Below are 22,411 nucleotides of genomic sequence, written 5' to 3'. Positions count from 1 at the left end.
CTCGAATGAGTAAACTGCTGTGCAGATAACTAAGTCGAGGCCTCTAAGTCAGTCACTGAAAATCTCATAGAACATTTATCTTCATCAACTCAACCCTCTGCAGCTTCCACTGCTCCTTAAGGTAACAGCCAAGGTGTGCTGCCCATCCAATATCCACTCGCCTCTCTTTCCTCACGAAGGGAAGCCCAGTTTTCATGGGGATGGCAACGGCCCCAGCAGGAGTACATCTCCTCACCTCTCCTGCAGCCACACAGGCACAGCTACATGACGCAGTCTGGCCAATGAGAGGTAAGCTGAAGTGTTGTGTGGGACTTCCAGAAAAGCTTCTCAAAGGGAACTCTTTGCCCTGCTCCCCACTTGCTCCCACATGACAACCAGAATTTCACCTTGGGCCAGGAGGTGATCTTAAGCCTCCCAATAAACATGGTGAACAGAAAGACAGAAGGAGTGGGGCTCCTGATGCTGGCAGAGACACCAGCCCCCTAAGTGCCTACTTCCTGGTTTTGTCTGTGCAGGAAGAGCACGCCCTTGCCTTTTAAGCCATGCCTGTTGGGGGTGGGGAAGAGGGCGGGTCTGCCGTCTGCAGCTGCCCCTAGCCTACTGCACGCCTGAGCCTGCGCCTGGCCCTCTGCCAAATAGGCCTCACTACTCCGATTCCTCATGCACACTCGGTGCAGTCAAAACCCTTCCTAGGGCCTCCCTGGTGGCGCAGTGGTTGAGAGTCCGCCTGCCGATGCAGGGGATGCGGGTTCGTGCCCCGGTCTGGGAGGATCCCATATGCCGCGGAGCGGCTGGGCCCGTGAGCCATGGCCGCTGGGCCTGCGCGTCCGGAGCCTGTGCTCCGCAACGGGAGAGGCCACAACAGTGAGAGGCCCGCATACCGCAAAAAGAAAAAAAAAAAAAAAAAAAAAAAAAAAACCCTTCCTAGCCAGTTTTGAGATGAGGAGACCTCAACACAAGGAAGTCGTGCCAAGGTTACCTAATCAGACAGAGCACATGAGAATTCCCCAGGGAGCTTTTGAAAAATATCAAAGCCATGCTAAAACTAGTTAGTAAAAGTTTGGTAAGGAACAGGGTAGTATCTGCATAGTTTCAGAGAAGCTCCCCTCAAGATACTCACTAATCACAAAGGGGAAAAGGGAGGCTTCCCAGTGGAGAAGCCTGGTAGACACCACCTTAACCAAGGGATCAAGGTGATCACCACGAGCCACAGGAGAGAACGATATCACGCACCTCCTGACAGAATGCGCTGAGCTGAATGCAGCATGCCTTCGGAGGTGGTCCTGCAGAACGTAACTCTATCTATGAGGAAACTGCACACAAACCCAAATGCTGGGACATTCTACACAACACCTGGCCTGCAATCCTCAAAGGTGTCAAGGTCATGAAAGTCAAGAAAAGATGGAGGAAACCTCTTTAGATTGAAGGAGACTGAAGAGACAACTGACAGCAATGCGTGATTCTGGACAGAATCCTTTTTGCTGTAAAGGACATTCTTGGGACAAATGGTGAAGGCTGAATGAGGAGCAGATGGTAGTGATGTACCAATTTTAATTTCCTGACTTTGCTCAATCTTTTGTGGTTTTGAAAGGTCATACTTTTTTTTTTTTGCAGTAAATTCACACTTAAGTATTTAGAGGTACAGGGGTATCAGGTATGCAACTTACTTTCAGATGGTTCAGAAAAAAATTATTATGTATATAGACAGAGAACCAGAGAATGATACTTTTGGTGGGGGCGCGCACAGTGCAGCTTGCGAGATCTTAGTTCCCCAACCAGGGATCGAACCTGGGCCCTCGGCAGTGAAAGGACGGAGTCCTAACCACTGGACTGCCAGGGAATTCTCATAGACAGAGAATGATAAAGCAAATGTGGTAAAATGTTAGCATTTGGGAAATATGGGTGAAAGGTGTACAGGTGCTCTTTGTACTATTCTTGTAGGTCTGAAATTATTTCAATATAAAAAGTTTAAAAATTGGCAGTGCTTAGGTCTTACTCCAGACTAACTGATTCAGCCTTCTCTGGGGGTGAAGCCTGGGATCAGGTGACTCTGAAATGCAGCCACAATGAACACCTCCACTCTGGCCACACTGCCTCCTAAGACAGACCCATCTGTGACTGATAGTGGATACTTCTATGCTATCTGCTTCGGATCAAGGTTACCTACTCTACCGCCTACAGGACTCAGGGAGGCAACAGGGAGGATGAGAAGAATTGGGCAAGGGGCATTCTGACAAATGCCACCAAACTCCAGCCCATCCCTGCCATAGGGGAATGTGGGCCCCAGAGATCTGAATCTCTCACATTTCTAAAATGAGAGGGCATCTGGATTTTTGTGTAGAAAACTTTAAATGTTGTCAATCAGTCCGATATTTAAAACATACTGTCAGACAAGTCTGTGGGCCCCTAGTTTGTGATTATTGACAAGAAGTATTTCACCTGAGATCACATAGTGAATAAACACTGAAGTCTGGATTGGAACCCATCTCTGCCCTCACCACCAGTGACAGAACCCACAGTCAGAGTCAAGGGTCCAAGAAGCCCCTTCTGAGAGGGAATCTGTATCTACCAAACCGTATCTTAGGGACCTTGCCTTAAGGATCGTGAGGGAAGAAGAAAACCCACAACTTATCCGTCCACCTGGAGAGCCCGGCCAAAGGAGCTAAGCTTGAGTTATTTGTGCAGTATTTGTGGAATAAAAAGTTGCAGTGAGGTGCCTCCCAAAAGTCACAACCTGATTGGGACCAAAGCCCCAGGATGGCACAGTGTTCAATCAGCCCCAAGGCAGACCCGGGCATCATCTTGGGCCTGCTCAAAGCCAAGGGCCTTCCTCAATAAACTGGCAGCTGGAGGGATCTTTCTAAAACCCAAATCACACTCATTCATTCAGGAAACGATAAGTGTTATCAATGTGCTAGACACTGACCCCAGGTATAGGGACACAGAAATTAACTAAGAGAAAGTCCCTGCCCTCAGAGAGCTCACACTGTGAAAAGAGACAGTAAATATCATCGCTGAGGAAATTAGACAGCATATCAAAAAGGAGTGCATTTTGTGAAAAAAGTAAAGCAAGGCAGGGAGATAGAGTGTACTGGAGGGCTGGGGTGCGTGAAGTATACCCTTGGCCTGCAAATGCCCTCTAGTGGCTTTTCTTTGCAATCAGCATGAGAGCCAACCCCTCCCAAGGCCCCTGTGATGTGGTTTCTGCTGGTTCCAGCCTCACCCATGGAAGCCTGACTGCTCCTCAAACATGCTGAGATTCTTAACCACTGCAGGTCCTTTGCTCTTGCTGTCCCCTCTGCCTGGAATGCTCTCCCCACACCTTCACATGGGTCACCCCCTCACTTTCTTCAGCTCTCAGCCTCAGGGAGGCTCTGGTAAGACTCTGAGAGAGTCCTTTGCCTGCGAACCTGCCCTAACACATCCCCGTCATTTCCTCCATAGCAACAGTCATGGTCTCATGGTCGGCTAGGAATTGCCAACTAGTTTAGTCTATCCCTCCCCCCACCACCCAAGCTGTTAGCTCTACGAGAGCAGATTCTCGTCTCTTTTGTTAACGTCCATGTCCCCAATACCTGGAACAGTACCTAGCACTGAGCAGACCCTTGGTGAATGTCACTGAACCACCAGTGAATGAATGAGTCACCCACCCACAAGCACTTCCAGGCAGTGTGGGGAAGGAGGGATGTGCCAGGACCCTGGTCCCACCCCTACCCCATGCCCGGGTCCCAGCTTACCTGGCTGTATTAAAAATGTGCTGCTGCTTGTTCTCCTTGGGGTTCAAAATCACCACCACACAGCTGGCGAGAAAGAGAAAAATGTGCCCAAACTAAGGGGAGTATTGGGGTCCAGGGATGATTCTGTTCCCAACACAAGAGCCCACATATAAACAAGGCTCTTTCTGAACAGATGCTTCTCTCTTCAGTCTCCTCCTCCCCCATTATCTATGCTGAGGATTCTGGGCACTTAACATTATTATTATTGTTATTATTTTAAACATTTATTTATTTATTTATTTTGGCTGTGTTGGGTCTTTGTTGCTGCATGCAGGCTTTCTCTAGTTGCAGTGAGCGGGGGCTACTCTTCACTGTGGTGCGTGGGCTTCTCATTGCGGTGGCTTCTCTTGCTGCGGAGTGCGGGCTCTAGGCACGTGGGCTTCAGTAGTTGTGGCACGCAGGCTCAGTAGTTGTGGCTCGTGCATTCTAGAGCACAGGCTCAGTAGTTGTGGCACATGGGCCTAGTTGCTCCACGGCATGTGGGATCTTCCCGGACCAGGGATCGAACCCGTGTCCCCTGCATTTGCAGGCGGATTCTTAACCACTGTGCCACCAGGGAAGTCCCAACATTATTATTAATATCAATATAATCTTAAATAGAAGCCAACACTTCCTCTGTGGTAACTGTTAGGTTCTGGGCTAATAAAGACATACTGTGCACAATCTCTTTAAATCCTCACAACTACCAGATGAGGTCAGGAATCTTTGTCGCTTTTCATAGATGATGAAACTGAAGCCCTTTACAGAGAGGGAAGTCCTTTACCAAGGACTCCCCAGCAGGTCGGGGACAGAGTGGGTAAGTGAATCCACACCTGTCAGATTCAAGAGCCCAACCCTATCCTCTATTCTGGCTGCTTCCCAGAGACTCAGTAGCAGATACTGTTCATCAGGAATTACTATGGCCCTGCTCTGCCCTGCCCTGTGGGGGTGAGGGGTCCCTTCGGCGCCTCGAAGAGTGCCAGGCTAGACCAGTATTTGTGGAATAAACAGTTGCAAGTGTCCTTCAGTCCTCTCAACTAACTACCCAAGAGGAGGGTATCACTAGTTCTGTTTTACAGAAGCAGAGGCTTGGAGAAGGGCACACACGGTGGAGCTGGGACACAAATCCAGATGGCCTGACACCAACCATGGCTTGGATCTTAACCACCTACCTTTCCCAGAATCACTGCCACCTCCCGCCTGCAGTCACAATAAGGCTTTCTTAGCACTCACGCATGCCAGGTACTGTTCTATACACAGAAGGGCCCATGGAATCCTTCCCACAGCCCTCAGAGGTAGGCAGCATTATCTGCATTCTACAGACGGAAAAGGCGAGGCCCAGAGAGATTCACTGAAGACTTCAGGCTCTGAACTCAGGATCAGTGATCAGAGGCTGAGGCCCACCCACTCACTCACCCTGCCAGGTAGGCCACGTGGCCTGTGCTGGGGTCACAGGTTAGGCCATTGCTGTTCTGGGCTGTGATGCCAAGCACCTTCTCAAGTGATACCTGCAGGGAAAAGGCCCAAATTAGAAGCAGCTGCCCCAGCAGGCCCCACGTGACACAGTCACCTCAGCCACCCATTCAATCCCTGTCACTCCAACACATTCACTGAGCGTCTAGAGTCATCTACCAGTAACTAAAGCTTGTCCTCCTCAAATGCTGCTTTGATAAATACAGTGCTAGGTGAAGGGCACAGAACGGTGAGGAAGATAGACAAAAAAAATCCCTGTCCTCCTGGAGCTCACATTCTGGGGGTGATGGGATGATGGACATAGAAAATGAACAGATCATAGCAGCCCTATTTACAATAGCCCGGAGATGGAAACAACCTAAGTGTCCATCATCGGATGAATGGATAAAGAAGATGTGGCACATATATACAATGGAATATTACTCAGCCATAAAAAGAAATGAAATTGAGCTATTTGTAATGAGGTGGATAGACCTAGAGTCTGTCATACAGAGTGAAGTAAGTCAGAAAGAGAAAGACAAATACTGTATGCTAACACATATATATGGAATTTAAGAAAAAAAATGTCATGAAGAACATAGGGGTAAGACAGGAATAAAGACACAGACCTACTAGAGAATGGACTTGAGGATATGGGGAGGGGGAAGGGTAAGCTGTGACAAAGTGAAAGAGCGGCATGGACATATATACACTACCAAACGTAAGGTAGATAGCTAGTGGGAAGCAGCCGCGTAGCACAGGGAGATCAGCTCGGTGCTTTGTGACAGCCTGGAGGGGTGGGATAGGCAGGGTGGGAGGGAGACGCAAAAGGGAGGGGATATGGAAACATATGTATATGTATAACTGATTAAATATGTTATAAGGCAAAAAAAAAAAAAATGAACAGAACAAACATGTAAAATAGATGTCAGGTGACGATGGGAGCATTAGAGAAAAATTAAGCAAGGAAGGAGGTTGAGAGTACAGAGAAAGGGGAGAAGGCTTCACTGAGAAGGTGAATAAGACTCTAAGTATTTTACATGGATGAAGACTTGACAGCCCACAACACTGCGAAGAAGGTGCTATTATCACCACTATTTTACAGATGAGGACAGAGGCCCAGGTCCCACCCCTGTGGAGTGGAAAGGTTGGGACACAAACCCAGGTAGTCTCTGGCTTCAAAGCCAGCACTTTGTGCAGCACTTTGTTTACAGCAGTGAACAAAAGTGGACACTGTCCGTTCCCTCAATAAATTCAGTCTAGAGGTTCAACGAGTAAAGAAACAAGTGAACTTGAACAATCGCATTTAAAATTTTAAAATTCTCTGAGCAAGGTAAGTCGAATGAGCCAGTCCCCATCATGGCTGATTAAACAATTTAGAGTATGAACTAACAAACTGTGGGATTTTCATATTCTGAAGAGACTAGTTTCTAATTATTATAAAGTAAAACATTCTCAAGCAAGGTGGTGGGCCTCAGAAACGAAAGGCAAATAGAAGATGGTAATAACTAATATTTATTGAGCATCTAACCACGAGACAGGCACTATTTAAATACCTATAACTGTATTAACTTATTTAATGCTCACAACAACGCTGGGATGTGGTCACTATCATCATCATCATCTCCACCTTACAGATGAGGGAAGAGGCCCATGAGGGTTATCCATCTGGAAGGAGCAGTGCCAGGACTAACCCAGGCAACCAGCCAATGGCAGTCACGTTTTTTTTAATCTGTTAGTCAGCATTACTGGGCATTAGCATAGCTGGTAATTTTTAGACTAGGTCTTTCGCAAGCTGGATGGACCCTACACCACCAAACAAGAAAAATAAATGACATCAATCATCCCAAATATTGAATACACAATCACAGCAGTAACTAACACCAAGAGAGTACTTACAGTGTGCCAGCTGTTGTTCTAAGTACTTAAAATATGTGAGCTTACTTAAGATATGTGAGCTTACTTAATCTTCACCAGTACCCTATAAGGGAACAGTTATATTATTATCCTCATTTTACAGATGAGGAAACTGAGGCACAGAAAAGATCAGGAAAGGAAGAACAGAACTAAGGTTAAAGCCCAGGCAGTCTGGGTTCAGAGGCACTGCTCTTAACCACCTTGTTATACTGCATCTCTGAAATTACTATTGTTATTCCTCTCCTTTATACACTTTAGAGCCCACAAGGCACTTTCAGGAACATACAAGATAAGGTCTATGAAGTACAGGGTTCTGGGTGAGAGACTTAGGTGGGTGTCTGCTTTAGGCTGGGGTTCAAGAAGGCCTTTCAGGGTAGGGATATTCAGGCTGAGACTCGAGGGATAGGAGCCAGCCAGGTAGACTGCAGCAAAAAGCCCAGAGAGAGGACTCACCAAACACAAAGGCTAAGAGGCGGAAAAGAGATTGGAGCCTCAGGAAAACAGAAAGCAGGCCAGTGTGACTGAACCTTCATGAGAGGGAGGCCAAGGGAAGTATGGCGAGAGAAGTGGGCAGCGGCCACTTGCCTAGCGCCTTGCACCCAGGAGTGGGTGATATAATCAGAGTGTAGCAGAAAGCCACGGAGGAGAAACAAGATCCACAGCAGCTACCACGTACTGACCCTCTACCTGGACTTTGTGCCAAGTAGGTCATATTCACAATCTTGTCGCATCTCCCTACAACACCATGGTTATTGTTATCTCCATCTTATAAAAACAGACTTTGCAGCTCAGCGAGTTGGAAAACAATTTTTTAAATTGCTGCTGTGCTACTGGAATTTCTTCTACCTACTCTAAAATCTTTGTTTCTGTGTCTCAGGATTGAAGGAACTGTTCTACACGCCATCTCCCTACCTCCGGCAGTGCTGCTGAGATTTTACAAATATTACTCACATCCTGTCCATAATTTAGGGTGGCAATACGGACTAAGAATCCCACCTTGGTAAAGGAGAAGGAAAGAGAAGGCAGCAGATGAAGGAAGGCAGGCTAGAGGAAGAGTTGGAACAAGTAGGACTCGGGACTGAACCCTGGTAGGGACCCTGAAGACCAAGAGGGGGGTGAGGTCAACAAAAGTGGAAGGGCCCAGAGATGCGTCTAAAGGTAACTAAAGGGATAAACAGAACTAGGAGATGGTTAGCAAAACTAAAATGCGCTCCAAAGTAAAAGGCCAGGGAGGAACCCCGGCAACGTTCCAAAGGCTAAGGGTGGGGCCAGGGTTTGAGAAGTGGGAGTAGGAACGACGGGCACTACCCGAGAGAGGAGGAGATAGGGCAGTGGGATGAGCCTTGGCTAAGGGGGCGGGGTTTAGAGGACTAGTCGGGTCAGAGAGCAACTAGAGGGGGTACCAACCGGGGGCTGAGAGGCGGGGCCAAAGATCTAAGGTCGGGACCAAGGGAGACCCAGGGGAACCTGGAACTGAGATGGGCAAGGCAAGCAGCACCTCACCCGGTTCTGCACCGTGTCCTCGGGCGCCGCCGAGAGTCTCGTCCGCCGCCGGAGGCAGAGCGGTGGAACGGGGGGCGGGGAGGACTGGGCCCTCCGCGCCGGAACTCCCGCCATGATGGATGGCAACTTCTCGACTGCATCGTTCCGCGCGTAGCCTCCGGGCCCCAAGGTCGCCATGGTCGCTCCGGAGCCCGGCGGCCGTTACACTCCTCAACCGCCACCGAACAGCGAACGGCCGCGGGAAAGCCGGCGCCGCCGCCCATTGGACGCGGCCGGCTGCCGGTCTGGCCAATCTCAGGGTTGCCAGGCGGAGCTTTTGACCAATGAGAGCTAAGAGTCGGAGCGGAGGGTCTGGCAGGGTGGAGTCACGACTCTTCAGCTTGATGCTTGATCGAGCGTTGTGGAGTTTTTTTTTAATCCCGTCTGTGTTTTCATCATTCACTAAATATCAGGTTTTAACTTTTACGATGCTAATGCCAAAGCCTCCTCGCCTCGCTTTTTGCTGCCCCCCACCCCCACCCAAGGGCGACTATCCGCGCAGTGGCAGTCGCCCGGATGTAAGCGTAGGGTGGAGCCGAAAAAGACTGAAGAGTTGGCGCAGACTCAGAAACGCCTTGACGCCACCTCTCCCCCATCACGTGATGAGGTCCGGGTGGCTAAGAGCCGGCTTTGCGCAGACATTCTCGCTTTTCTCCATTTGCCACGTGATGAGGGCGTAGCTGTGGTAACACGGCCTGGCGCGCAGTACGCAGGCACGTGATGAGGTCCCTTACGTCAGGCACGCTGCAAGCGCACGGGCTGGGCGGGGTTCGGCGGCGCCTGGCGAGGACCAAAGTGCGTCTTCAGACCGGGCAAAACCCAGTTGGGTTGGACGGCCATGCCCAAGTACTGCCGGGCTCCGAACTGCTCCAACAATGCGGGCCAACTGGGCGCGGACAACCGCCCGGTGAGCTTCTACAAGTGAGCAAAACGAGGGGCGTGGCTTGCAGGGAGGCGGGGCCCTGTGGGGGCGGGCCCGAGGGTAAATGCAGCAGTGCGGGGGACCTAGTCCATCTTGCGGGTGTCTGGAAGCAGGGTTAGCAGGTTGAAGAGACCGTATTTCACTAACAGTAAACACCGCACATGTAAAGGTGCAGATGTGTGCAACAGCAGGGGTAGACGATTAACTGCAGGTAGTGAACGGGGCGAGCGGAGGAATGGGAGGGCTGTGTAGACAGAAGTGAGGTTGGTCCAGGCTCAGAAAGAGCCTACAGTTGCCCACTCGCCATCCCCACGGATTTGAGGCATCTCAAACTCAAAACATCCGAAACCAAGCTCCTGATTTTGTCTCCTAAAACCTCCCATATCCTTTACTATCCTAGTTAATAGCTTTCCATCCTTACCGTCTTTCAGGCTAGAAACCCTTAGAGTCATCTTTACTTCTTCTCTTTTCTCACACTTGAGAAAGTAAAAATTAGCTTGAACTGTAAAACAAAAAAACCCCAATAACAACAAAAAACCTACTTTCTTATTTATTTGGCTGGAATGACAGACACGGGAAAAGCTAGCTGAAGAGTTAATAGGAAAATTTTTTTCTATATTTTTCTCAGGGACGTGCTGCAGATGTAAAGTGACAAAACTCCCCTTCTTTTTTTTTTTTTTTTTTTTGCGGTACGCGGGCCTCTCACTGTTGTGGCCTCTCCCGTTGCGGAGCACAGGCTCCGGACGCGCAGGCTCAGCGGCCATGGCTCACGGGCCCAGCTACTCCGCGGCGTGTGGGATCTTCCCGGACCGGGGCACGAACCCGCGTCCCCTGCATCGGCAGGCGGACTCTCAACCACTGCGCCACCAGGGAAGCCCAAAACTCCCTTTCTTTTGAGTGACTGCTGCTTTCTTACTAGGAAGCTTTGTTCTCTAAAATCGTAGGCCATCACAAACTGCTGTTTGAAATTACATCAGTAACAATGAAACATCTTACTTAAGGTTTGGAGAAGTTGAGTCATTTTGACACAGAGAAGCAGCCTTGATTTACAGTCCAGGTGCAGAGCTTCAGGTAAGGGGTTTCTGGACACAGTATTCCACATCTATCCAAACTTTATTGCTTCCAAGGAGACGGACCCTGGGCCCACTTTGTAATCCAGGTCTAATATTGATCCCTTTACACACAGTTCTGCTTTGCTTTGAGCCTATCCAAACACTGTTTCACTTACATTTCACCTAAATTTCACCCATTCACCAAACCCAAATAATAATTATTTTCCTCTGTTTGATGAAACTCCCCACAGTATCTCTGGTGTACAGTTCCCTTATTGCCGTGGTAAATAAACATGACTTCCCTAGACTACATGTTTGTCCCTGGTGGCCTTAGTCTAAGTGGGCCAGGACACATTCCTCATCCAGTCCATTAGCAAATCCTGTTGGCTCTCCCTTTAAAGTGTACCAAGAATTTACCACTTCTAACCACCTTCCTTGCCCCCACCCTGGTGTTGGCCACTGTCACCTCCCGACTGCATGACTGCACTATTTTAGTAGCCTCTCCATTTGTCAACCTGCTCCCACAGTCTGTTCAGGGCTCAGATCCCCTCCCCAGCTCCCACCTGACTCTGTAAAGACAAGAAGGTGAGGCTGGAGCAGGCAGAGAACAGGCCTACAAAGCCCTACAGGAGCTGGATCCCCACTCTCTGTCTGACCTCATCTCCTCCCTCCTGCCCCTTACTTAACTCCGCTCCAGTGTCACTGGCTTATTCGATGTTCCTCTAGCATGCCAGGCACATTGTTACCCCAGGGCCCTTCCCTGTTTTGAACAGCCTGTGCTGTTCTGTCTGCCTGGAAAGATCTTCTCTTTATGACCACCACTCTGTAAAATGATAACCCTCTCCCAGTACATACATATTCTCCTTATTCACCTCCTGCTTTATTTTTCCCTTTAACATTTACCACTTTCTGGCATACCACATATTTGATATATTCATTTAGTGGCTCCTCCACTAGAATGTCAGCTCCATGAAGGCAGGGATTTTTTTCTGTCTCATTCCCTATTGTGTCCCCACCACCTAGAACAGTGCCTGGCACGTAGTGGGTGCTCAGTAAATATTTGTTGGATGAATTCGATGAATGCATTTCAGATGGGCTCCTCAGGAAACTCAGAATGCCATGTCCCAGCTATCCCTTGAGGGACCGGTTCAGGGTAGGAGGAGGGCAGAGGAGTCTGAACCTAAATCAGTATGTCCAGACTTGCTTTTTTTTTTTTGCATTACACAGGCCTCTCACTGCTGTGGCCTCTCCCATTGCGGAGCACAGGCTCCGGATGCGCAGGCTCAGCGGCCATGGCTCACGGGCCCAGCCGCTCCGCGGCATGTGGGATCTTCCCAGACCGGGGCACGAACCTGTGTCCCCTGCATCGGCAGGCGGACTCTCAACCACTGCGCCACCAGGGAGGCCCACAGACTTGCTTTTTAATATATATCACTCTGACATCGTTTATTAAGTCAGCAACTCCGAGTGTCTCCTGTAGCAAGTAAGCTCCTGCTGGACACAAAGGACCCTGACAGATCTTGTTCCTTCCCTGACAGAGCTCATGGATAGGTGCGGGGTCAGTCATTGAAGAACTGAGGACACAAGTTGATCCTTTCTTTTCTTCAGCACCACTGCCCCCAATCTAGTCCATTAATCCATCCTTTGACTCTACCCTCCAAAACAGTCCCATCCTGCAGCAATCACAACAAAAGCCCTAAGTCCTTGACAATACAGTTATAAATGCAAATGGTAGAATCCTCACTAAACTATTAGGAAATAAGGAAAGAAAGAAAACCCACCACATTCCTAGTCTGACCACTTCTTATCACCTCTGCTGTCACAGCATAGCCCAGGCTGCCATCATTTCTTTCTTTCTTTCTTTTTTTTAATCTTTCTTTCTTTCTTTTGGCTGTGCTGGATCTTAGTTGTGGCATGCGGGATATTTAGTTGTGGCATGTGGGATCTTTAGTTGTGGCATGCGGACTTCTTAGTTGCAGCATGTGGACTTCCTAACTGCAGCATGCATATGGGATCTAGTTCCCTGACCAGGGATCAAACCCGGGCCCCCTGCATTGGGAGCGTGGAGTCTTACCCATTGGACCACCAGGGAAGTCCCCATCATTTCTTAATGAGACGCTCTGATAGATGCTTGCTGGTCTCCCTACTTCTACGCTTGCTTCCCTTACAGCGATGACAATAATAACTTGCTTAAAGAGCACTTACTGTATGCCAGGTAAGTGTTCTAAGTGCTTCACACATCATAATAAGGAGAACAGTGAGAACTGTGCATAGCAGCCAGACGACCGTATAAAAATCAGTTCATGTCTGTGTTGTTTAAATCCCACCAATGGCTGCCAGGCTGTTCCTCACACAGGCTGACCCATTCCCACCTCAAGGTCCATCCCTGAGTCACTCTAAGAAGCCATTTAGCTAAGAGTTTGGTGAGGAGCAGTCCCCAAAGGAGATTCAAGAGAGGGCACGGATGCTAGGAAGGAACAAGGTGAAACACGGAGGGAAGTGGCTGCTAGGAAGTAACTCGAAATTTCTGCCTGGGTGCCAAAGGAAACATTCATTAGTTGTGATTTAGGCCCTTTCAGGAACAAATGACAGTCATCTCTCATGGCAGGGGGAGGTGTCTCACAGGTAGGAATTGCATCTGTCTGGTAGTAACAAAGTCCTGAAATAATAGTGGCTTTACCAAATTACGGGGTCTATAGGAATCAGCGTGGTTAGGTTATGCTACAGTACAAACTCACAGAATCTCAGTGGCTTACCACAACAAAGGTTTATTCCTCACTCACACTAATGTCCTTTGTAGGCCATTTGTGGCCCTTCTCTACTGTGTCTTAATTGGGGATTCAGGCTGAAGGAGCCTCCCCTACCTGGAATATTGGTGGTCTTGTGGGAGGGGGAAAAGAGAAAGTGGGGAGAATCACTGAATGGCTCCTGGTAAATTGCATATTTAGAAGTGGCCCATATCACTTTTACTACTTTGGCCACAGCAAGTCTGTGGCAAGCGTCAGGTCCGTAGAGTAGAAATGTGTATCTTCGTGTGGGGAAGGCAGCAAATGTCTTGAACAATAATACAGCCTACTGCAAGGTTTATTTTTCTCTCACATGAAGCAAGTACAGAGGTTGGCAGACGAGCACTGGTGTGGCAGTTCCACAATCATCAGGGATGAGGGTCGCATCTTTCATATCCATCCAGTGGCTGCCAAGTACCTCAGCCATCATGGCCAACCATTTCTGGTAGGGAGAAAAGAGAAGGGACGAAGGGCAAAAGAGACACGACTCTAAACTGAGCTGGTCCCCTTTACAAAGCCTTCTCAGAAATCCCACCCAACGGTAGGTTCTTCATCATTGGTCACCCCCGCAACTGCAAAGGAGCCTGGGAAATGTAGTCTTTTGCTGGGCAGTTAACCACCCTGAAGACATTTTGAGTTATGTTAGTAAGGAAGAAAAGAAGAACTCCTAGCAGTGCTGTAGATAGAATGGCCAACAAGACTAAAATATTCTATGAAAAAAGGAGGACACTGGCTGTGCACTTAAGGTAGAATTTTAGAGAGGGACATTTCCTATCATAAATGTTGCCATCTAGAGGAACAAAAGAGAATAAAAACAAGACCAAATTAGGAAGAGGTTTTCTATGATATTACTTTCCTCCTTTGCGCCTTGAGCTGCTTCTGATTCCATTTGAGAACCCTCTCACATTTAAGGTACCATCCTAGATGTCTCACCCAACATGAAAGTATTGGCCAGAACTTAGTTACATGGCCCACTTACTGCAAAGGAACCTGGGAGACAGTCGTCTAACAGGGCACATTATGGCCTCAAAAAAAGTTGGGGTTTGTTGGTAAGGAAGAAGAAGAGAGTGGACGTGGAGTAATCAGTTGGCAGCCTCTGCCCAGGAGTAGGTGGGAAGTGCTGGTACAAGGGATTTCATGTTCGTGTCCAGGCAGAAGGAGGCTGGTGAGAACATTGGATCTCAGATTGAGGGTGAAGGAACTGCAGCAGCCAGAGCTCCTGGCTCTGTGCCCTGGGGTTCTGCTCTTTGGATGCCACGCTCTCCTCTGAGTCAGCCCTTCTGTCCTCATTCACCAGCTATCCCCCACTTCCCTCTCTGTCTGCCTTTTGCCTGAGAAGCCTTCCTTTGCTCCCCACCAACAACCTCTGTCCATCCCATCCACCTCCTCCCCACTGGTGGCCTCTGTACTTTCTTATGTGTCTTTCCCAGTGTTTCTTTATGCACATGCAAGCAAATCTGAACATACGTTCTTGTTTCACCCTTTATTACTTTGTTAGTTTCCTATGGGTGCTGTTACAAACTCCTGGTGGCTTAAAACAACAGGAATTATTCTCTCACAATCCAGATCGGTTTTACTGGGCCAAAAATCAAGGTGTCAGCAGGGCTGCATTCCCCAGGAGGCTCTAGGAGAAAATCTGTTCCTCGCGTCTTCCAGTTTCTGGTGTCCGCAGGCATTCCTTGGCTTTTGGCCACATCACTCCAATCTCTGCTTCTGTTGTCACGTTGCGTCTCCTCTTCTATCTGTGGTAATATGTTCTTCTGCTTCCCTCTTATAAGAATACTTGCAACTGCTTTTAGGGCCAACCCGGATGATGTAGGATAATTTTCCCCATCTCAAGATCCTTAACTTAATTACATCTTTTGCCATGAAATGCAATATTCACAGACTCCGGGGATTAGGACATGGATGTCTTTGGGGGGACTGTTATTCAGGCTGCCACAATTACTAAAAGCTGATACACTCTATTTGGAACCTTGCTTTTTTCACATAATATATGCCTGACAGTGGCATATCAGTTAATACAGTGCCTTCAGCCTGTTTTAGAGCTACATGGTATTCTTTTGTGTGCATATGCCTGAGTTTATTTGTCCTGTCTCCTATGGATGGGATTGTCCCCTACCCTCTAACACTCCTTACTCTTCCTTTTTAACAAAGAGAGAGCAGGCCTTATAGCCCTCAGCAAGTAAAGGTATCAGGTGTTTTTATGGTTAACTCCTATTTATGGAATTGATACTGGTTTTCCATTTTCAGTTGTGATTTAAAGTTTCTCTTTTAGGTATCTTCGTTTAATACTTAAGTTGGTCAATTTTAAGAAAAATGTTAAGTAAATAATGTCACAGATATCGAAGACATTGTGAAGGTGGGATGTGGATGACTGACTGTATTAGTTATCTAATGCTCCATAACAAACTATCCCAACATTTAGCAGCTTAAAATAAACCTTTAGTGTTTCACAGTTTCTGGCAGCTCCCACAGAACAAACTGGCCGGAATTTAATCATGTGGCCACCTCTAGCTGCAAATGAAGCTGGGAAATGAGGTCTTTATTGTGGACAGTCTTGAACCCAGGTCTAAATAGAAAGTGTATTGCTATAAAAGAGGGCAAAAAGAGACGTTGGGGACAGTGGCACCAGTTAACGGGTAGCACTGCTTCTAATGGACACAGAAGTAGTTGGGCGCCTGTAAAGGGTGCCTTATCAGATAATCCCTATCCACTCCCACTGGGAAAGCTTTTATTTAATTCATTTAAAAAAAACTTTAAAATTAAAAAATTTTTTAATCGTGGTAAAATACACATAACATAAAATCTCCCCTCTTAACCATCTTTAAATTCAGTAGTATTAAGCATGTTCACATTGTTGAGCAACCAATCTCCAGAACTTTTTCTTTCTTTTTTTAAAAAATTTATTTATTTATTTTTGGCTGCATTGGGTCTTCATTTGCCATGCACGGGATTTCTCTAGCTGCGGCGAGTGGGGGCTACTCTTCGTTGTGGTGTGCGGGCCTCTCATTGCAGTGGCTTCTCTTGTTGCAGAGCGTGGGCTCTAGGTACGTGGGCTTCAGCAGTTGTAGCACGCAGGCTCAGTAGTTGTGGCTCGTGGGCTCTAGAGTGCAGGCTCAGTAGCTGTGGTGCACGTGCTTAGTTGCTCCATGGCATGTGGGATCTTCCTGGACCAGGGATCGAACCCATGTCCCCTGCATCGGTAGGCAGATTCTTAACCACTGCACCACCAGGGAAGTCCCTCCAGAACTTCTTCATCTTGCCAAACTGAAACTCTATACCCATTGAACAAGAACTCCCAATTTCCCTCCCCCTCCCCCCAGCCCCTGGCAACCACCATTCTACTTTCTGTTTCTCTGAATCTGACTACTTTAGATACCCCATATAAGTGGAATCATACAGTATTTGGTTTTTTTGTGACTGGTTTATTTCACTTACCGTAATGTACTCAAGATTCATCCATGTTATAGTATGTGTCAGAATTTCTTTCCTTTTTAAGGCTGAATAATATTTCATTGTATGTATATACCACCTTTTGCTAATCCATTCATTTGTTGATGGACCCTTGGGTTTCTTCCCGCTTTTGGCTATTGTAAATAATGCTATTATGCACATGAGTATGCGCATGTCTCTTCGAGACTCTGCTTTCAAGTTTTAGGGGGTCTGTATCCAGAAGAGGGATTGTTGGATCATATGGTAATTCTACTTTCAATTTTTTGAGGAACAGCCATACATAGAGGCTGCTCCATTTTACATTCCCACCAACTGTGCACAGGGTTCCAGTTTCTGCTCATCCTTGCCAACACTTGTTATTTTTTGTTTGTTTGTTTTTGTATAGTAGTCATTCTAATGGTTATGAGGTGATATCTTGTGGTTTTGTTTGGCATTTTCCTAATGATAAATGATGTTGAGCATCTTTTCATATGCTGGTTGGCCATTTGTATCTTCTTTGGAGAAATGTCTATTCAAGTCCTTTGCCCATTTTTTTTTAACATATCTTTTTTTTTAAATTTTTTAATTTATTTATGGCTGTGTTGGGTCTTTGTTTCTGTGCGAGGGCTTTCTCTAGTTGTGGCAAGCGGGGGCCACTCTTCATCACGGTGCGCGGGCCTCTCACTATCACGGCCTCTCTTGTTGCGGAGCACAGGCTTCAGACGCGCAGGCTCAGTAATTGTGGCTCACGGGCCCAGTTGCTCCGCGGCATGCGGGATCTTCCCAGACCAGGGCTCGAACCCGTGTCCCCTGCATTGGCAGGCAGACTCTCAACCACCGCCCCACCGGGGAAGCCCTTTTGCCCATTTTTTAATCGGGTTATTTGTTGTCGTTAAGTTGTTTAAAAACTTTTTAACAGGGGCTTCCCTGGTGGCTCAGTGGTTGAGAGTCCGCCTGCCGATGTAGGGGACACAGGTTCGTGCCCCAGTCCGGGAAGATCCCACATGCCGCGGAGCGGCTGGGCCCGTGAGCCATGGCCGCTGAGCCTGCGCGTCCGGAGCCTGTGCTCCGCAATGGGAGAGGCCACAACAGTGAGAGGCCCGCGTACTGAAAAAAACAAACAAACTTTTTAACATGTTTTCAAGAATACACAAAAAATAGAGTTGTTGAAATGAATCCTCGTGTATCTATTACTCATTTATACCAGTTGTCAACATTTTGCTAATGTTTTTCATCCGCCTTCCTCCCATGTACATCTTTAATGCAGTATTTTAAAGTAAATTCCAGACATTAGGTCTTTTATCCATAAATATTTCAGAATATTTTTCCAACAGATGACTATTTTAGAAGGTTAAACCAATATAATTATCACACCTAGCAAAATTAACTTCTTACAATTATCTAATACCCAGTTCATGTTCAGTTTCCCCCAATTGTATTAAAATGTCTTTTTACAGAATGGTTTGTTGCATACAAAGTCCACATCTGCCTTTGGACTGATGTTTCTTAAATCTCTTTTAATCTATAATCCCATCCCTACCCCCATGAATATGGGATCTCCCACATTCTAGATTTGTCCGATTTTGTAAACTGCCTCCTGAGATTCATATGGAGGAACAGACTGGAGGGGAAGGGAGAGTGACAGTGGGTAAAGAGACCAGGAAGGAGACTGTTGCAAAAACCCAGCCAGGGGAGGCTGGAGGCTGGATGCGAGCGTCAGCGGAGGTGGGAGAGGTGGGCTGATGCTGGGCGTTTAAAAGGTGGAGCCTGAAGAACTGGATGTGAGTAGGAGGTTGAGAGCCTGGTTGGGAGGCAGGGCCAGATTCTGGCCCAGGGGAGGCAGAGGTTTGGAGCCCAGGGACCTCTGAGTGTGCGTATCCTCAGGGAGGGGTGGGGTTGGACCTGATCTCGCTGACCCCGCCCCCCGCAGGTTCCCCCTGAAGGATGGCCCCCGGCTGCAGGCCTGGCTGAGGCACATGGGGCGTGAGCACTGGGTGCCTAGCTGCCACCAGCACCTGTGCAGCGAGCACTTCGCCCCCTCTTGCTTCCAGTGGCGCTGGGGCGTGCGCTACCTGCGGCCGGATGCTGTGCCCTCCATCTTCTCCGGAGCGCCGCCCGCCAAGGTGAGCTCAGGAGAGTCCCATTGCTGGAGTCTGATCCCCCACCCCTCCCCTCTGAGGGAGGTCCCTCCTGCAGGCTGACTCTCAGCCCTCCACTCCTGAGGAACTTTCCCTTGGAGTCCGGCCCTGATGTCCTCCATCCCCCATCCCTTGCCTTGTCTTCCAGAGGCAGACGAATTCCCGAAGCACCGAGAAACCAGTCATGCCTCCAACTCCGCAGGAGACCACGTCTCTGTCCCCTGGCCCAGCCGTCCCGGCCCCTGGCCCCGTACAGCTTGTGGTGCTGGAGCCGGCAACCGGGAGCCCCGAGGTCCCAGCCACCGTGTTCCTGACTCCCCTGCCGCTCCCGCCGGTTCCCATGGGACCGCGCCCTGGAGTGTCGGCCCAGCACCCCCGGCCCGGGCTGGGCGCGGCGCTGGGAGCGCTGCAGCGGCGGGTGCGGAGGCTCCAGCGGCGCCACGAGCGGCACCAGGCGCGGCTGCGGGCTCTGGAACAGCTGGCGAAGCAGTTGTGCGCGGAGAGCCTCCTGGCGCCGGCGCACCGGGGCCGGCTGCGCGCGGTGAGTGTCCTGCCTGGCCCACACAGTGGGTGTGCTTTCGGCTAAACTAGAGTCCAGAGTTGAAAGTCAGAACATTTCACCCGTGTTTCCAAATTTCTGGCTTGAAAGAATCAGTCTGGCAATACCAAGCAACTATCGGTGGGAGCTGAGTAGTGGCTGCTCCATTTATTAATAATAATATAATATTTAAGCAGCCCTTACTCTCTTCTAGACACAGAGTTAATAACTTATTGAAAACTCACTATGACCTTGATATTGAAACTGCTCTTGTCCCCATTTTCCATATGAAAAAACTGAAGCACAGAGTGGTCCAGTAACTTGCCCAAAGCCAGGCAGACAGTAAGTTGCAGAGCCAGGATTCAAACCCAGGTGTCTGGCCCGAGAGGAGGCCTGTGCTCCTCTGTGGGAGAGCTCCCTGCCTGGCCCCTACAGAGCTTGAGTTTACAACTTTATACTAGAGTCTCCCAGGCCCTATCTAAGGCCCTTTTGCCCCTGTGTTTTACTGCTGAGTATTTTCTGGCGTGGGGAGTGGAGGGGATCATGTCTTTTTTTATTTGGCCACGCCACATGGCTTGTGAGGTCTTAGTTCCCCGACCAGGGATCGAATCCGTGCCCCCTGCAGTGGAAGCACAGAGTCCTAAACACTGCACCACCAAGGAATTCCTGAGGGGATCATGTCTTTAAAAATCAAAATTTGACCAGGCCTTTTTCCTGCTTAAAACCTCAGGGTCAAGCTTGAGGTCCCAGGGCCCTTGTTCCTGCCTGGACAAGGGAGGTGGGAGGGGGTTTCAGAAAGCCCCTGAGGTACCTCTGTAGCTAAGGTGTCTCAACCTGACAGCCAGTGGGTTGGGCCTGGCCCACAGATAGTATTCTTTTGGCCTCAGTAATGCTGTAAAATATTTTCTGGTCTTTCCTGAAGGCTCAGCAGATCTAGCAGCACTGGGTTCACATCCCCAGATAGTAGCAGTCAGCTAGAGCTGCAGTGGATGTCCCCGGAGGCTTTATGTTTGAGACTGTGGCCTGAGCCATGCTGGAGCACAAGAGGGACATACGGGGGGTGGGCGGGGGCAAGGACATAACTCAGACTCAGGCCTGCGGCTCTTCATGGAGCCTGCCAGGGCCCCTGGGCTGACAGTGTCTCTCTCTGCCTCCCCTGCCCCCATTCCATCCCTGTCTCTCAATCTCTTCCTCTCTCTCCCACATTCATCTTTGTCTTTCTGCCCCCTATGTCTCTGTCATCCCATCTATCTCCCCACTTCCCATGTCTCTCTTCATCTGCATCTTTATCCCCCATATCCATATCCCTGTCTCCCTGCCCCTACATTTCTCCCACCCCCCATATCTGTCTCTCCATGTCTCTCTTCGCCCACATCTCTCTCCCTGTTTCCCCATACCTCTTTATACCCTCATGAATGTCTCTCTCGTTCTCACATCTCTCTCCTCACATCTCTCTCTGCCCATATCTCTCTCTGTCTCCTGACACCCCCCCCACCTGTACCTGCCTGTTCCTCACCATTTCTCCCCCTGCCCCCACTTTTTCCTTCCCTCCTTTCCTCCCCTCACTCCCCTCATTCCCCTGTGTCCTCCATCTCTACTACTTCGTTGCCTGGGACGGCCCAGCTCCCTGGACCTGAGGAATCCCAAGCCTTCACCATCATCTGTGGAGGGCCTGACATAGCTGTGGTCCTTGCCCAAGGTCCTGCACCTCCCACCCTGGATGCCAAGCCTGAGCTCCTGGACACTCAGACTCCCAGTGCATAAGGACCGGGACAGATGATAGAAGACAGAGGAAGAGAGACGCATCAAACGTGGGCTTGGCCCAGCCCCATGACCCATGCCTGGGGCATAGCAGTGCCTCCCTCAGGGGCCTGGCTCCCACCACCTCCTCCTAGGGACCCCTTGAACCTTAGGGCTGACCTGGGCCCAAGACCCCTGTCAGCAGTGATTACCCTGGGAACCAGGTCCCAACCCCACCTTCAATCTTTGCGGTCAGTAAAACATTCTCAGAGCAGAGCAAGGGTTGTTTGTTTGGAGAGAGTTGTACCTGGTTCTGAAGAGCCCCTTGTACCCTTTGCCAAGCCTGATGCCAAGCTGGGGACACAGCAGTGAACACAGCTGACAAAAGTCCTGTCCTCGTGGTGCTCACTTTCTGCTTGAGCAGAAGATGAACTAGTAAATTAATAAACAGTATAATTTCAGGTTGTGATAAGTGCCATAAAGACTGAATGAAAATGTAATGGGCTGGGTGGGTGGGAGGACTCTCTAAGGAGACAGTGTTTGAGCAGACACCTGATGATGAGAAGGAGCTGGCCTGGAAGGCACGTGGACTGGATGTTCCAGGGAGAAGAACGGCCCCTGCACGTACCCTACCATCTAAGGTATAAGCCGGAGGAAGACAGTGTTGCTATGGTGAACACTGAAGCAGGGAAGGGAGTGAGTGTTTGTGTGTGAGGAGGGTGGGGTTGGGATGCAATGTTAGATAGAGCAGAAAAGGCCTCATTGGAAAGGTACCAATAAGCGAAAGCCTAAAAGAGAGGAGTAAGGGAACCAGGTATCTGGGGAGAGAGCATTCCAGGCAGAAGGAAAGCCAGTGCAGAGGCCCTGGGGTGAGGAGGAACAAGGAGGCCAGGGTGGTTAGAGTGGAGTGACTGAGGGGGAGAGTGAGAGGAGGTGAGACTGGAGAGATGACAGGGATGTTCACCCAGGGACTTGTGGGTTGTGGTTGAGACATTGGCTGTTACCTGCGGTGAGGTGCAGCAAGCAGATGCCTTTAGGAAGGTCCTGATGTGATAGGTGTTAATAGGTCCCTCTGGCTGCATATTGGGGTGTTGGGGGGAGCTGCCATAGTCCAGGTGGGAGAGGATGAAGGAT

The 22,411-nt window shown here is 49.1% G+C and overlaps 2 protein-coding genes across 7 annotated transcripts in view; one reads left to right on the top strand and one right to left on the bottom strand.

The window, feature by feature from the left end:
- The window catches only part of WDR62 (WD repeat domain 62), a 53,432-nt gene extending 44,254 nt beyond the window's left edge, over positions 1-9,178 (bottom strand). For all 4 annotated transcript variants that reach the window (XM_082607951.1, XM_082607952.1, XM_082607953.1 and 1 more), the window contains exons 1-3: positions 8,628-9,178; positions 5,172-5,263; positions 3,738-3,800 (exon numbers count right to left, since the gene is read on the bottom strand). In XM_082607951.1, coding sequence (XP_082464077.1) covers positions 3,738-3,800; positions 5,172-5,263; positions 8,628-8,804 — 332 coding nt within the window. In that variant the 5' untranslated portion in view covers positions 8,805-9,178. The remainder of the gene's footprint in view (positions 1-3,737; positions 3,801-5,171; positions 5,264-8,627) is intronic.
- Positions 8,143-21,738, top strand: THAP8 (THAP domain containing 8). Of its 3 annotated transcripts, none has more exons than XM_082608020.1 (4): positions 8,143-8,282; positions 18,792-18,984; positions 19,148-19,540; positions 21,161-21,738. In XM_082608020.1, exons 2-4 carry the CDS (start codon positions 18,838-18,840, stop codon positions 21,299-21,301), a joined length of 681 nt encoding a protein of 226 aa, XP_082464146.1. In that variant the 5' UTR covers positions 8,143-8,282; positions 18,792-18,837; the 3' UTR covers positions 21,302-21,738. The 3 variants fall into 3 exon arrangements, with proteins under 3 accessions (XP_082464146.1, XP_082464145.1, XP_082464144.1); XM_082608019.1 differs by lacking the exon at positions 8,143-8,282 and adding an exon at positions 9,323-9,573; XM_082608018.1 differs by lacking the exon at positions 8,143-8,282 and adding an exon at positions 9,324-9,587.
- The last annotated feature ends 673 nt before the right edge of the window (positions 21,739-22,411 follow it).

This window comes from Mesoplodon mirus (assembly GCF_964341445.2).
Source record: "Mesoplodon mirus genome assembly, chromosome: 19".
Classification (NCBI taxonomy): Eukaryota; Metazoa; Chordata; class Mammalia; order Artiodactyla; family Ziphiidae; genus Mesoplodon; species Mesoplodon mirus.
Note: the sequence above shows the minus strand (reverse complement) of the source record. Positions and strands in the feature narration are given on the sequence as shown.

What these genes read in the sequence shown, in the direction of transcription:
- THAP8 (XM_082608018.1), top strand. Translation starts at nt 9,505, where the DNA reads ATGCCCAAGTACTGCCGGGCTCCGAACTGCTCCAACAATGCGGGCCAA. An exon ending in CCGGAGCGCCGCCCGCCAAG is followed by an intron (nt 18,985 to 19,147) that starts GTGAGCTCAGGA and finishes CTTGTCTTCCAG; the next exon opens with AGGCAGACGAATTCCCGAAG. An exon ending in ACCGGGGCCGGCTGCGCGCG is followed by an intron (nt 19,541 to 21,160) that starts GTGAGTGTCCTG and finishes GGGACGGCCCAG; the next exon opens with CTCCCTGGACCTGAGGAATC.